The sequence below is a fragment of the Odocoileus virginianus genome, chromosome 29 (assembly GCF_023699985.2).
Source record: "Odocoileus virginianus isolate 20LAN1187 ecotype Illinois chromosome 29, Ovbor_1.2, whole genome shotgun sequence".
NCBI classification, from domain to species: Eukaryota; Metazoa; Chordata; class Mammalia; order Artiodactyla; family Cervidae; genus Odocoileus; species Odocoileus virginianus.
In genome coordinates this window covers 26,096,330-26,113,356 of record NC_069702.1, presented here as the reverse complement: position 1 = coordinate 26,113,356, position 17,027 = coordinate 26,096,330, and the positions used below count along the sequence as shown (strand labels likewise).

Genomic DNA, 17,027 nt, shown 5'->3' with positions numbered 1-17,027 from the left:
AGTGAATGGCATGGTCTTAAAAATGTAACAGCCGTGAAGATTCCTGTTGATACTGAGGTTTGTTTGCTGTTATTTAGTCATTAAGTCGTGTCTGATTCTTTTTCAACCCCATGGACTGTAGCCTGCCAGGCTCCTTTGTCCATGGGATTTCCCAGGCAAGAATACTGGAGTGGGGTGCCATTTCCTATTCCAAATACTAGGGGTGGTGGAACTTAATTGCTTTTTTCCCCTCCTACTTGCTCTTTTCCAACTCACACTCCCCGAACCAAATCATTTCTCTGGGAATGAGTTTGTTCCACAAAATTACATGGGAAAATTGCATGTACCAGATCACAGCACAATCTTTTAAGTGGATGGGCACCGCAGGTAACATATCAGAAACTCTTCCTGAGACACTGTATTCCAAAGATTCTACAGCCAATTAAATAAGAAACCACCAGGGCTACTGGAGGTCAAGGATGTCAAATTCTGATTCCAAGAGTTAGCAGAAGGGGTCAGAAGTAAGAATATTTTTCTTCGATAGTATGGGCAGGTAGATAGAAAGTGGTCACATTTTTGGGGTCATAAGAATGATTAGATGAGATGTGATGGATTCTCTTGAGCCAAACTAAAGTGGAGGAATACAGCAGACACCCAGATAACCTAGTTTAAATACAGAATTTTCCTCATTTTGATGGATGCTTTGATCAAGCAGTGTGGTTCTTTAGTCTTTCTATGTGTATGTGCTAAGTTGCTTCAGTCGTGTCTAACTCCTTGTGACGCTATGGACTATAGCCCCCCAGGATCCTCTGTCCATGGAATTCTCCAGGCAAAAATACTGGAATGGGTTGCCATGCCCTTCTCCAGGGGATCTTCCCAACCCAGGGATCGAACCCATGTCTCTTATGTCTCCTGCATTGGCAGGCAGGTTGTTTTCTACTAGCCCCACCTAGGAAGCCCTAGTCTTTCTGTACATGATTCTTATTCTCCAGCCAAGCAGGCTTTGTCATGCCTGAGTGATTAAAACTCTTCACAATTAATACATTAGGCTTATTTTCATAAAATCATCCCTTACCTATCCCGATAATGCTCATGAAAAATCTATTTAATGATTTTTTTCAAATGATATCAATATCAGCAACTCTTCTGAAATCAACTCTAAGGGTAATATACAATTACTGGGAAAATGCTTTTTTGGTAAATTAACTCATTACAATGTTTATAACTTCTTGTATCTCTAAACCTTTAGTTAGATACATAGTTAAATCTCTGTGTAAGAGATTTAAAAGGGGAGAACTAAATTCAGGCTTCCCTGCTGGCTCAGATCGTAAAGAATCTGCCTGCAATGCAGGAGACCTGGGTTTGATCCCTGGGTCAGGAAGATATCCTGGAGAAGAGAATGGCTACTTACTCCAGTATTCTTGCCTGAAGAATTCCAGGGACAGAGAACCCTAGCAAGCTACAGTCCATGGGGTCACAAAGAGTCAAAGACGACCGAGCAACTAACACTTTAAACTTCTTAACTTTTTTAAATTTTAGGATAGGAGTCCCACAAGTGTTAACAAAGAGAGAGAGGAAGGGGGAAAAAATCCCTATAAATTGACCTCCCCACACAGATAACCAGCCTAAAAAGTGGGGGAAGCAACCAGTGCACCGAAGAGTTCAAATGGTCACAGCAGAATCTGGAGAAAAGTTTCCTCCTAGACCATGAAGTAAAGCCTGAGACTTTAATATTTTAGACATCTTCCCAGTAGGGACGTCTTCATTTTACAACCTTCTTAAACCAAGAGGGGAGGAAGGAGATTTTATATTTTTTAAGTTAATTTTTCTTCTTATCTTGCCAACTATCTCTGTGGGACAGAGGAATGTAAATTCAGGATGCTCTTGAAAAAGTGCAGCATCAGAAAATTTATTGTAATTGAGGATTCCCATTTGTCCTACATTCAATGCCATTTCTTGTCAAAATGTGAATTGGTCTATTTCTCCAGGAAAAGAAAAAATAAATCTCACAGATGTACTTGTCACCATCCTGGGCTTCTAGAATATGTTTATACAGAGGGCCAATCAGGCCTTATCAGCAAGTCTTTTACCCAGAAGGACTGCGTCAACCATTTGTGAGCTAACAGGAGTGGACATTCACTTATAGCTGTGCTTTTCATTCTAGCCCTTTAAAAGGAAGAAGACAGAATCCAGTATTGAGATTTGAGTGTATTTCATATATTTAAAATTATTCTTGGCTAGGAGATAAATAAGAATTGACAGGAAAAAAAAAAACTGCATTTCTTTTTGTTTTTCAAGAGTGCATGTGATGCCTCCTTTGCTCATTTTCCCTGGCTGGTTTGACTTCAACTCTCTCAACTCCTTCTAAATTTTGCAATGCATGGAGGTGCAACACTTTCTCAGCTTTTCTCCTCAGTCCTCTTCCTCTCTGGGTGTTTCCTGGCTTCAAACAGCTTAATGATAACAATGCCCAAATTTGTTTCCATCCCAGATCTCTTCCTTCCATGCTAACTGCCTCATTAACATATGTCTAACTGGCATTTCAACTTGACACTTCCAAAATGGAACCTAGGATTTCCACCCCCTCAAATCTTGTCCTTCCTCATCTCAGTAAATGGCATCTGCCTCTTTTTTCCTATTACCTTTGTGACCTCATCTTTGACCATTTTGTTCATTTCTGCATCCTTGGCACTCTGAACAGGGCCTCCTGTATAGTCGGTAGCTCATAAGTACCGACAAACAGAATAAATGTTTCATTCAAGATAGAAAATGACAGACTAAAAATGGAATGCTTAAAGACTGGGGCTGTTGGCAAGTAAAATCCTGAAATCATTTAGAAACAAGAAGGACTCCTAAAAATCATTTAATTCAGGGGTCCCCAGCCTCCAGGGTGTAGACCAGTACTTCCCGACAGATGAGCGGTATTAGATCACAAATAAAGTGCACGACCAGCTTCCCTGGTGGCTCCGACGGTAAAGAATCTGCCTGCAACACTGGAGACCTGGGTTCAATCCCTGGGTCAGGAAGATCCCCTGGAGAAGGGAATGGCAACGCATTCTAGGATTCTTGCCTGGAGAATTCCAAGGACAGAGGAGCCTGGCAAGCTACAGTCCATGGGGTCGCAAGAGTCAGACATGACTGACTGACTAACACTTTCACTTTTTCACTTTCAAAGTGCACAATACATGGAATGCAATTGAATCATCCCAAAACAACACCCCCACCCCCAGTCTGTGGGAAAACTGTCTTCCATGAAATCAATCCCTAGTGCCAAAAAGGTTGGGGACCACTGAAAGTCACTTCTTTATTTTACAGGTTACAAATTAAGTCTTTGAAAGCTTAAGCAATGTGCTCAAGGTCACAGTTACTCAACAGAGACAATCTGCTCCTGTTTTACATTAATTTCTCTTTCAAGAAACTACAGTCATTTGCACTTTCAAGCAATTGTTTTTTTCAGAATTTTTCTCATGTATTGAGCATTCTGGTCTTCTAAAGTGATTCTAGAATATTACCATGGGAATTAACAATACACATTCTAGAGCCAGTCTTTCCAAGTTCACATCAGGCTACTCTGCTTACCTGTGACCTTAAACAAACTAGGAAACAAACAATTTATAGACTGGAAGGGCAATCTACAGCCTCTATAGAAAATAGCAAGGAGTTTATTAAAAAATTTTAAGTGGGACAGCCATATGATCCAACAATACCACTCCTGGATATTTATACAAAAATCAGGATCTCAAAAAAGAAGGTGCACTACCATGTTAATTATAGCATTATTCACAATAGCCAAGATGTGGAAACAACCAAAATATTTATCTAGAGATGAATTGATAAAGGAAATACAATATATACAGACAATGGAGTATTAATCAATCTTGAAAAAGAAGAAAATTTTGCAATATGCAGCAACATGGATGAACCTCAAGGGCATTATGCTAAGAGAAATAAACCAGTCACCAAAGGACAAGTAATACATGATTCAACCTATATGAGGTTATCTAAACAGCCAAATCCACCGAAACAGAGTAGAATGGTGGTTGCCAGGGGTTGCAGGGAGAGGCCTTGTTTATTGTTCAAGGGCTGTAAAGCTTCAGTTCTGTAAGATAAATAACTCCTAGAGATCTGCTATCCAATATCAGATTCCATAGCTAATAATATTATATGTTAAGTCGCTTCAGTTGTCTCTCTTTATAACACTATGGTCTGTAGCCTGCTAGGTTCCTCTGTCCATAGGATTTCCCAGGCAAGAACACTGGAGTGGGCCGCCATGCCCTCCTACAGGGGATCTTCCCAACTCAGGGATCAAACCCAGGCCTCTTAGTCTCCTGCATTGGCAGGCAGGTTCTTAACCACTAGCGCCACCTGGGAAGCCCCAGTAATATTGTATTGTACACTTAAAATGTTGTTAAAAGGATGGATCCCATGTTATACGTTCTCATGACAATAACAAAATTTAAAAATACATTTAGGAAGATAATGAGGAAGATTTTTTAACCCTATCAATCATCAATTACAGAGTAATCTCCCAAAGGAAATGTGAAAATGTCATTTAAGACATTTGAAACCAGACTGAAGGAAAGCACACACATAAAGTAGGCTTTGTCCTTCTCACTACACAGGTGACAAGACCCACACCATCATGACCTAAGACAGCGATGGACTCACAGCCCACGGGCACTCTCCAGACCACCCACTAATGGGAGGGAGGAAAGAGGAAAGCTGGGCTAGAACTGATGACTCACTTCAGGACGACTTGCTCAGCGTGTTCCTGGCTCAGTTACAACATCCCCAGGACACGAGGAAAGGAGCACTTACACCGGGTCACCATTCTGCAGCTCAGAGAAGTTTCCAGAGGCTTTTCTCCACTCTGCCCTACTTTCAGAATTGGCCTATGTTGGGTTGTGTTTTGAAATAAGAAACAGCCTCTGTAGAAGATCTGACCATACACTGTATAAATGACAGACAGACCTTAGACCAGAAGTCAGTCAACTGTGACCCAAAAAACAAATCTGGTTCACAGCTTGTTACTCTAAAAAAAAGTTTTACTGGAAGACATCCAAAGCCATTCATTTGCATAGTGTCTATGGCTGATTTCAATGGCAGAGCAGAGTAGTTACAAAAAAGACCACAAGTACCACAAAACTTCAGGTTTTACTATCTGACTCTACTAAAGCTGACCCCTGCCTCAGACTAATAACTTTGAGAATACTAATTCAAGCATCTGTAAGGTAAAACATGTTATAAAAATTGATGCCTTCTTCCCTTCTTTTAAGTTATAAAATAGAAAATAAAATTTGAATTTGAATAGAATGTGCCAACTTTCTATGAATCTAGTCCAAGATATCGATGCTAGAGGCTGGAAATCACATCTATGATGGAATGAGAAAGACTTGAGTGTGAATCCCAGATTTGCAGTATACCAGCAGTGTGACCTTTGGCAACTACATATTCTTTCTAGCTTCACCTTGAAATAAAGCAAAAAGTGTTACTAGCTCATAGAGTTCTTGCAAGGAGTGAATGCACTACTATATGCAAAGCCCAGTGCCTGGTACATTAGCAAGTGCTCAAAAAACTATCTGGTTTTATGATTACTATATTATCAACAACTTAAAATGTAGGAAAGTCAGCTTTCTGAGATTGAATACAAAGCTGATGAAATACAAAGACATCACTAGTTATGCATTACCTGGGCAGTTTTCTGCATGATCTCCACAGAGAAGGCCATCATTTTCAGGACTTCTGGTTGAATTCCCATCTGCCAGAACACAGTGGAGGATCACTAGACCTTCAAGTTCAAAACAGAACCAAAACAAACATGAAACCTTGAAAACATGCTCAAGACAAAAGATCCTATCAAAGTCTCGACCATTTATGAAAATAACAAGCCTGTGGCTCCCATTTCCAAGTTATTCTCTTGCAGCATCGAAGGAGTACCTGGGCCAGCATGTCTCCTTTTTTTAAGCTCAAGGCTCAAGACAGAATTTTCAAGCCAGTATCACTTACTGGGCTTCCCCGGTGGCTCAGACATTAAAGAATCTGCCTACAATGTGGGAGACCTGGGTTCGATCCCTGGGTTTGGGAAGATCCCCTGGAGAAGGGAATGGCAACCCACTCCAGAATTCTTGCCTGGGAAATCCCATGGACAGAGGAGCTGGGAGGGCTACAGTCCATGGGGTTGCAAAGAGTCAGACACGACTGAACAAACAACACACACACAACACTTCTATCTGATGAGACCTGGCCCTATAAGTGAGAAGACTTAGCCATAGCTGCGATGAAGCCTTATCCTATGAACAGAAGAACAAAGGGAGTTCTCAGCCACCTGGTGAACTTCGGGGAGGAGGGATAATGAACCCATGTGGCAATGTATTTTCTCCCCTGGTCTTCACATACCCAGTGCTTCTCAAGTTTTAACTACTGAGTGTGCTTCCTTCTGGGGAGATGCAAACTAGATATTCAATTCATAGGAACTATTTTAAAATTTGAAGTTCCTCCAGCTTAGTAACTCGGTCTCTGAGAATGACAGGCCTCATGGAAAAGCAAGGGAAGGAAAGGAACACCGTGCTGAGGTTAGGAAAGTTTAGAATACAAAGGGTAGTCCTTGCAGGGATTCGGATTCAAACACACCAACAGTAAAAATCACAGTAAAGGTAATCAGGGAAATCTGACAATCTTAAGAAATTGTTAGAGTGTCAAGTGTGATAGGAGAAGGAAATGGCAACCCACTCCAGTATTCTTGCTTAGAGAATCCTATGTACAGAGGAGCCTGGTGGGCTGCTGTCCATAGGGTCGCATAGAGTCGGACATGACTGAAGCGACTTAGCATGCATGCATGCATTGGAGAAGGAAATGGCAACCCACTCCAGTAATCTTGCCTGGAGAATCCCAGGGACAGAGGAGCCTGGTGGGCTGCTGTCTATGGGGTCAACAGAGTCGGACACGACTGAAGCGACAGCAGCAGCAGCAAGTATGATAATGATTTTTGTGGTTTAGATGTTAAAACCAGAATCTATATCTCTTAGAGATATGTATTTAAATACTTATTAAGGAAATTAATGTATCTCTGATTTGCTTTAAAATAATCCAAAAAGGGAAGACAGGTGTGTGGCAGTGAGGGAAAGGCATAGATGAAACAAGATTGTTCACATGTTGACCATTGTTGAAGCTGGGTGGTATATTTGCCAAGGTTCACTCTGCTGTTGTCTCTACTTTTACATATACTTTTAAATATCTGTAATAAGAAGCTGGAGAGGAGAGGGGAGAGGAGGAATGATTAAACTGCTTGGGAGCTGGATGATCCTGAGTTTATAACCTGTTTTTGCCACCTTACAGCCATGTACCATGGGCAAGTTTCATAACCTCTCAGTTTCCTTATTGGCAAGATGGAGATAATTATTATGTCTTCTTCAGAGAGCTGTCGTGAGGCTCCAACCAGCTAAGTATACAAAGCACTTAATGCAGTGCTAACACTTAATCAGTACTCAGTTAAATTACTCATTATTATGTAACTAGTAGGAACAGAGTGACTTGCCCACTGGTTGTGTTGACAAGGTTCTAAACTGCACATGTCCTTCAAGTACAATTAAACTCAACAAACATCCACAAGCACCCCCAAAACACACCTGTGGACAGGAAATGATCCCTCAAACTCTTCCAAAGCTGCTAAGGCAGGTAATCAGCCAACCAAGTGATCAAAATACAAAGTGATAGTATTGTACCAGATAACAATAGAATCCAGAAAGTTCAAAGGCTGAAAGAGTTTCAAAAAGAGTTTTACAAAACAGAGAGCTTTTTCTATCTCTATCAAATTGGGGGGAAAAAAATTTTTTTTAAAGAGGTGGTATCTAGCATTGGAAACAATGAAGAGAAATAGAAACTCATATCCATTGATAAGAGGAAAATTACTACTACTCTTCCACAGGACAATTTACCAGGACTTTCAGCTTTTAGCTAAAAGCTTAAAAATTGTCCAAGTGCTTCAATCCAGTAATCTCATTTCTAGCAATTTTTCCCAAGGAAATAAATTAAAATACATAAAAAGGTACAAAATTTCTACATGTGACATGGCTTATAAACAAATTAGAAATTGGCCTAAATATCTAACAATAGAGAACTGAGTAAAGATATAGGAAATATTTCCATGTAATAAAATGCTCTTCAGCCATAAAAAATTATTTTTAAACATTTCAAAATATCCCTCAGTAAGAAAGCAGTTTATAGAATAGTAATTAGTGAGATTTGAGTGTTTTTTTCTGCATGTGTTTGTGATAAATATGAAAATAACCACATAGATAAATAGTTAAAAAAAAGATGGGTAAGTAAGTAGATAGAGTTGCCCACAGGGTTAGAAGAATTTTTCCTTAATTATCCTAATTTTCACTTTCTAATTTTTCTACTTGACTATTCTGTTTGTTGAAACAAGAAAAAAGGAGCAGCTCAAATTTAAAAACAAAACAAAACACAATTTGGATACCAAATTTCTATATATTTTTCTGCCTTTATCCCTATTACCTGGCTCCTCCTTTCACACTTAGAACAAACCAGAAACAGTCATTTAAGACTTCTCAAGCACAGGAATTGTATATTTCCCAGCTCTGAAATCCTGTTATTTAACACAGAGCACAAGGGATATTCAACAAATGTTGATAGATGAACGATCTTAGATTAATTTATGAACATGCAAAACAAACATTAAGTTCAAAGATCCCAATGTCAATGTCCAGTGGAAAATTTTATCCTTTTTTATTATAAAACAGGTTTAAATCATTTTTAAAATCCCACATATGGGCTTTCTTCATGGGCAGAATCAGAGGCATTAATTCTTCAGTTAATCTATTCTGATGATGGAAATTGAAAAAAAAACAAAACTAAATCTCACAGAGATTTAACATCTGCAAACTAAGGATGACAATCTCTTCATCTTAGGAGTATTATAAAAACACAAATTAACATAAGAAAAGATACACACATGGCTTGGCAGATAGTGTACAACTTTGAGTCTTCTTGAGCTCCTTCCCTTATCACTTCATAATTTAATACAACATTCTTTATTCCCACACGACAGAGGGAGTCCTGATTCCATGGAAATCCTGCCAGAGTCTCCGAACACTCTGGCAGGCTGTGCCCAGACTGTCTTCTGCTAAGGCTCACCCTACATGCTGGCATCAGCTGGCAAAGAAATTCCACTGGAGAGAGCCCCTGGGAGGACCCCTTGGGTTAGACATTCTCAGCCCAATCAGACACCAAGTTCAAGGCTCTGGGATGAGGTACATAGTTCCTCCTACTCCCATGCAATAATCTTCATCAGCTTATGGTCCTGAACCAAATCAAGCTTGATTTTGAAGAGCAATTTACTTGGTCTGCATAGTTTTTTAAAACTGAATCATGATGGTTCATATCAAGCCTGGATTTTTCTGCTTCTATTTAAAAAGTGGAAGGCCTGGCAACACAGATCTGAAACACCTTCATAGCAACAACTAGCTGGAACCTAGCAGCACGTGACCTCTTTAAATGCCACAGACTCCACCAGGCTTGCTGAGCTCATTGATTTTAACTTCCTAGACCCTGACAGGAATCTGAGTGTGTGATCCATATGGAGAGACTCAGAAATCAGAGAAGTGCTCACAAAAGCATCTACTCAATATTGAAGGCTGCTTCAAAGAGAAAGGATGCTCCTGTTTCATCCATAATTCAACAGATATTTATTAAATATTTTGGGTTTGGCACTGATGCAAGACATTGAATGTTCAAAAATAACAGATACCATCACTACCTTCAAGGAACTCATATTCTCATAAGGAAGATAGACACACAAACCTATAAAATATAATGTGATAAGCAAAACAGAGGTAGCATGGGAATAACAACAGGGTGGAGAATCAACTTGCATACCAGCAAAAACTTCACAGAGAAGGTGGGAATTACAGTGACTTTTTAATAGGTAACAAATGCTTTTTTAAAACATCAATAACTTCTAGAAAACAAATACTGAGTTATCAAGATAACATGGTTATATTATATTGTTTCAGCAGTTGACAATATTTATGTGGTAATGATAAAGTAAATACTGAGGGAGGTGAAAGTCACTCAGTCATGTCCGACTCTTGCAACCCCATGGACTATACAGTCCATGGAATTCTCCAGGCCAGAATACTGGAGTAGGTAGTCTTTCCCTTCTCCAGGGGACCCAGGGACTGAACCCAGGTCTCCTGCATTTCAGGTGGATTCCTTACCAGCTGAACCACAAGGGAAGGCCAAGAATACTGGAGTGGGTAGCCTATCCCTTCTCCAGCAGATCTTCCCAACCCAGGAATCGAACCATGGTCTCCTGCATTGCAGGTAGATTCTTTACCAACTGGGCTATCAAATGTGTCATAGAATCAAGACCAATAATTAGCCAACATAGACCATGTACATAGACCATGTAGAGTTGTGATTAATCATTATCTATGCAGTGCTCATCATTAAGTGTTTTGAGTATTACCCTTATAGTAACTATACTGGAATGAGAAGAGAAACTCAACAAGGCTAAACTTGACAAGTCAAGAAATAATATTACAAACAAATGGTTTAGCAATACAGAGGTAAATACAGAAGAAGCACCTTAAAGAGTCAAAAGTGGTTGATTCTAGCAAGGTGAAGAGCCAGGAAGGCAGGAACAAAGATCTCTTATTCAATATTATGATCTTTTTAGCATTATTTGATTTTTTAAAAATTTGTGTACATGTATTACTTTATTTTAAAACATTAATTTTTAAGAAAAAGACCAAAAAATTGTAACTAACCAGGGCATTCTCAATTAAAAAGCCAACTTATAAAAAGGCATGGCATGAATAATACAACTTGTCCAGTTCTTTGGAGGGTGGGTGGGGATTGTGATGGAAGAAAAGATTGGAGGGCCGTAGGTCACAAATGTCTAACAGCCATGTTAATTACTTTGGATCTGCTTCCCTGGTGGTTCAGACAGTAAAAAAATAAATCTGCCTGCAATGAGGGACACCCAGATTCCATCCCTGGGTCAGGAAGATCCCCTGGAGAAGGAAATAGCAACCCATTCCAGTATTCTTGCCTGGAAAATCCCATGGGCAGAGGAGCTTGGAGGGCTACAGTCCAAGAAGTCGCAAAGAGTTGGACACGACTGAGCAGCTAACACTTTCACTTTCATGTAGTTAAAATGGGGTCATTGAAAAGTTTCAAGTGAGAACCACTGTGATCATCTTTTTTTTCACTTTGAAAAGGTTCCTTTAATACCAGTACAGGTGATTCAGACATACCTAAATGAAGGTGGTGGCAACATAACCGTATGGAGAAGAAGAAATGAACATGAGAGATATTCACAAAGTGAAATATAAACAAAAAAAGACTTGGTGACTAATAAGCTAGAGTAGGAGGTAGGATAAAAGGAGTCTAGGATGACTCCAGAGTTTGTGACTAGAGTGACTGGCTGGATTGTGGTACCAACCACAGGTGTAAGTATACAAGAAAACAAACAGGTTGAGGATTACTTGGGACTGTTTTGTTGAAACCTAATCTCTAATGTGATGTGACTAGTTCGTGAGGGTGGAGCCCTCATGTTTGGGATCAGACCTTATGAAAGACACCTCACAGAGCTCCCTTGCCATGTGAGGACACGGTAGAAAGATGGCTGTCTATGAACCAGGAAGCAGGCTCTCTCCAGACACTGAATCTGCTAGAGATCTTCATTTGGGACGGAGCAGCCTCCAGAACTGTGAAAAATAAATGTTTGTTGTTTACAAGCCACCAAGTCTATGTTATTTTATTATAGCAGCCCAAACTGAATAAAATAGGCATGAAAAAAATTTCAGTTTTAGACATTCTGAATCTGACAAGACTGTGTCTCATTTACAAATAGTAGATGGATATTAGATCTGGAACCTTGGAGTGAAGTCAAAGCTACAGGTTCTAAATTTTGGAGTCATGAAAAATAAACTGGTATTTAATGCCATTGATATGGATCTGTTAGAAAGACCTATGTGAAAAGAAAAAAAGCTGATTAAGCATACAATCCTGAAAAAAAAAAAAAAAAAACAGTATCATAGAGGAACAGAAAGAGAAGAGCCCTCAAGGGATCAAGAAAGAACAGCCACAGAAGAGAAGTTTTCTAGAAGAATTTGATCAACTGTATATGGTGACCCAGCAGTAAAGAACCACCTGCAGTACAGGAGACTTTGGTTGGATCCCTGGGTCAGGAAGATTCCCTAGAGGAGGAAATGGTGACCCATTCCAATATTCTTGCCTTGAAAATCCCATGAACAGAGGAGCCTGGCAGGCTATAGTCCCTAGGGTTGCAAAGAGTTGGACATGACTGAGCAAAAGCAGAGATAAGGACTGATGGAGAATTAAAAATAAAAACTGAAATATATGCATTAGATTTGAAAACCAAAAAGCACTAACAATATCTTGCTAGATAAATAGAAATGGCATAAACATGTGCAAATAACTGTAGATTACTCTTCAAAGATTAGAAAGGGAAGGGTACCATTAGTCAATATGTACAGAAAAGAGTTATTTTGCTTTCATCTTTATTATGGAAGATAATTGACAGGAAGCTGCCAAAGGTACAGGGGAGAGTCAAAGGATGAATTAATAACAGAGGCAGAGAGTTTGGAAAGTTTAACCCAAAAAGCAGGGCCACTGCAATTGCAAGGCAGTCCTTTTGCAGTCAAAGTTAGCAGTTCTGGAGTCTATACAGGTATAACTGTATTTCAAGTGAATGAAAAGTCCTTGGTGAATAAAAGCTTTAAGATATCTTATATTCCATATATTTTACCTCATTGATCAAAGAAACACACGTTCTAGTTAAAATGAGTGGGAAATGTCTAATGGGTTTCTCCACTTTCACACTACTAGCATCTGGGGGCTGGATAATTCTTTGTTTCAGGATGCTATGCACTGTATTATGACTGGCAGTATACCTGGCTTTTGCCCACAAGATGCCAGTGTCACCCCCTCCCTTCCTCCATCCAACCCTAAGATGTCACAATCAAAACTATCTCCAGACTTTGTCAAATGTTTCCTTGGGTGAGAACTTACATTGGTTGAGAACCACTGAAATTCTCTTCAAACCATTTTAATTTTATTTTTATCCAAAACATAGCTTTCATTTTTTAAAATTTATTCCTTTAATCTAAGTCAACTGCATAGCTTCAAAGGCTCAAATTTTGACTTAAAAAATTTCTTAGGGAAAATGCCATTATCTTATGGAAAGATCACCAGACACAGTCATTAATTTACCACTTGACCTTGAGTTAATTAACACACTATCCTGACCTTTTTCCTCAAGAAAAAGTACAATCAAAGGCTCTGCCTATCCCATGATCTAGTTCACAAAAATCAAGTGAAATAATTTAGCAAAAGAATTTTTAAAAGAAGACACATTATTAAAATTATCTTTATCAGAGAACCTATGGATTGTATTTTAGAGAAAATGAAAGAAAGCATGATACTAGATGTGGAAAACATAAGATTTTCATTCAAGAGTCACAAATTATATTAAATTTCAGAATTAGTAAGAACCTCAAAGGTATTCAAATCTCCTACCAACCAACTCTCATGGCTAAGTTGCCTCAGTCATGTCTGACTCCTTTGCAACCCTATGGACTGTAGCCTGCCAGGCTTCTCTGTCCATGAGAGAGGCAGGCAATACTCCAGGCAGGATACTGGAGTGGGTTGCCGTGGCCTCCTCTCTGGGATCGTCCTGATCCAGGGATTGAACCCGTGTCTCTTATGTCTACTGCATTGGCAGGTGGGTTCCCACTAGCTCCATCTGGAAAGCCCCCAACCAACTCTCAGCTTCTCTATAAAACATCCCCTAAGAGAGAGTTTATTAAGCCCACCTTTAAAATTTTGGCACAGAGACTTCACTCTCTTCTAAGGCATCCCATTTCAATGAGACCATTCATTCAGTCTTTCGATCAGTCATTCATTCAAAATAAATATTAAGCATCTATTTCTAAACCTCTACAAATGCTTCTTTATGTTGAACTAGTTTTTTCCTTCCCATAATTTTACTCTGCTAGTTGGAATCACATAGGATAAGTCTAAACTCTCTTTCTCATGACAGATCCTCATATGTTTGAAGCCAGAAATCAAGCTTTCCTGAAAGAATTTCTCTTCCTTGGGCTAAACATCCTGGTGACTTCAATCATATTTTACCTGAAATCACAAGACCTCTCATAAACCTTACATGCTCCTTAAATACAAGGTTAAAATAAAGCACTATTTTACATGGTTTGGCAAAGACAGAATGGGGCTCTCAGCCACCACACTGAAGGCGCCATATGCAGCCCCATAGCATATCAGCCCTTTAAAATTATTCCATTAATTTCAGGGGTTTTATGCTGCTTAGAATAAAAAGAAACCCCTAAATTTCTTATACTGCTGGAATGCAGCATATTGATGGATTTTTTGTTATGTTGTTTTGTTTTTTTGTTTTGTTTCAATTTTCACCTAAACTTAAGTTTGCACTTGTCCCTTTTAAATGTTACTGCATTAAATTTTAGATGTCATCCAAATATTTCACAATCTCTTTGCTTTCTTATTCTTTCATTCAATCTATTATCCATGTCTCCCTGCTGCACATGACCTGTAGAATTCTCAGATGCATTCAAGCAATAAAAACAAAATAACACAAAAAAAAGTTAAATTAGCTGCATTTACTAAGTGACTGGATATTGAGTCTGTATTTCTGGGGTTGGTGTTTAAATGGCGAATCTACTCATAAAGACAAAAAGGAAAAGAAACCTAATTCTACTTTAGTGAGTCAAAGCTCCATTTACTTTTCTGCACTTTGAGATTCTCAAATTAAAAGTTATGGAATGTATTAACAGCACTATCCCCGTCAGCCAGCATAGAGAATGAAGTCATTGGCAACAATACAAGCATTCAAAGAGACATAGTTTGACAAGGAGTATGACCTGTCGTCTCAAAGTTACCGCTAATGCTGAGGTAAGGCATACACCAGCTGGGTCAACTATTTAAAAAGATCAAATGTGACCAAGTCAAACAGTCATACATGTTGTATTTGCCTCATCTCTGAGCTGAACTTTCCATTTTTAGACCTAAATGCATTTTATAGTTTTAAAATAAATATATTTTATCACAAAATGTCCATATGTCCATATTCTGATAACTTAGGACATCTATTTGTGCCTACTAAACCCTGTGATTTCCTGTGATATCATATCAATCTTATTTTAGGATTCAAACCACACTCCATGTCCCATTAGGCAATCCAACTTTAAATCAACAGAGAATATATCAATTTACAAATACAAGCAGAAATCAGAAGAATATTTCATAGTCAAATTCCCAAAAGTTCATTTATATTAGAGGGAGTAATAAGAAAAGGATATGTTTGGAGTCAAATGGAACTGTATTTGAATCCTGAATATACCTTTTAATTTACCAACTTTGTGATATGATTAAGTTACTCAGCATTGAACTATAGGGTGTCCATCTACAAACTGAGGCCCATAATACATGACTTACAAGGTAACAATTTAGCTAGCTGCTTAAAGAAACTGGAAAAAGTAGTAAATTATGATTACTAACCTTGGCAATACCTGTCAAAATATAGGACTCAACAGAATGGCAGCTATGAGACCAAAAGCAAAAAAATTCCTATTACTCTAGTAGAATATAGATTCTCATTCTTGTTAATGGATACTGACATTTCTACATTTATGGTGTGATTTGCCTTGTGTATAAAGTATTCCTATGAAACAAACTACAAAAGATAAATAAATGTACATATACCTTATTACACTTCTAAAGTGCAAGATGAAATGTGTTCAGTGAGAAAAACCTATATGTTGGTCTTTTCATGTGCTGGTTTTTCTCCAGTGTTTTTAAAAATATAATTAACATGAACACACTTCAACCAATTAATAGAAATACATCATCTTCTGCATTTATGTTTCCTTGTATTTTCAGTACAGTCTGTCAGTGACTCAGCATGGTGTTTATGTCAGATGGGTGCTACTAATACAGTTGGTTTGTTAAATAAGTCAATGATACAAATATAACAGATAAATTCAGATCTTAGATGATACTATTTAGCAATCAAATGTATTATATATCTAATTTTTAATTTCTGGAAAATAAAATTAATAAAGTTTTTTTTCCATTTATTTTTATTAGTTGGAGGCTAATTACTTTACAGTATTGTAGTGGTTTTTGCCATACATTGACATGAATCAGCCACGGATTTACATGTATTCCCCCGATCCCCCCTCCCACCTCCCCCTCCACCCGATTCCTCTGGGTCTTCCCAGTGCACCAGGCCCAAGCACTTGTCTTATGCATCCACCTGGGCTGGTGATCTGTTTCACCCTAGATAACATACATGTTTCGATGCTGTTCTCTCGAAACATCCCACCCTTGCCTTCTCCCACAGAGTCCAAAAGTCTGTTCTGTACATCTGTGTCTCTTTTTCTGTTTTGCATATAGGGTTATCGTTTCCATTTTAAAACTTTGAAATCAATGTTCGAATTTAAGCAGCTGGGAAATTTCCCCAATGTATCTCTATTGTCAAAAAGAAAAACAGAATCCTAAGTATGCATACTATACACAAAAAGTATTTTCTGCATCCAAAAAGAGGACATATCTAAAATGGATTTGAAGAAAATATTCAGGGGTAGAAATCCTTTTTCCATTGAGCTTGTGGGTGGCTGAGTAAAAAACTGTGAAATAGATTTAAGTTTGACATTGATGTTCTCCTCCATCTTTTGGTGACTCTCTTTCCTATTCTTTTTCATTGTTGTCTTTTCCCCTTCTATAAACCAGTATCCTCCTATTGCTTTAACATTTCCCCTAATAGAACATAATTTCTTCCTAGATTTCCCTTTCTAAATGCATTTGCTTTCAAAGCATACCTTCAAAGAAAGAAATTATTTAATTCAACAGAATACTCTAGAATCGAGTGCCTCAACTGGGTCTTCTGGGGAGCCTGAGATACAGATTAAGGGGTTATCACTTTGCTGGGGATGTACAAGCTCTGGGCCATGAGAATGAGAAAAAGGAAA

The 17,027-nt window shown here is 38.5% G+C and overlaps 1 protein-coding gene across 2 annotated transcripts in view; it reads right to left on the bottom strand.

The window, feature by feature from the left end:
- The window catches only part of BTC (betacellulin), a 47,281-nt gene that overhangs the window by 17,550 nt on the left and 12,704 nt on the right, over positions 1 to 17,027 (bottom strand). Inside the window, exon 2 of one of the 2 annotated variants that reach the window (XM_020904118.2) lies at positions 5,669 to 5,767. The exons of the other annotated variant lie outside the window; for it this stretch is intronic. Within the exon in view, the coding sequence (XP_020759777.1) occupies positions 5,669 to 5,767 (99 nt within the window). The remainder of the gene's footprint in view (positions 1 to 5,668; positions 5,768 to 17,027) is intronic. 2 annotated transcript variants of the gene reach the window in all.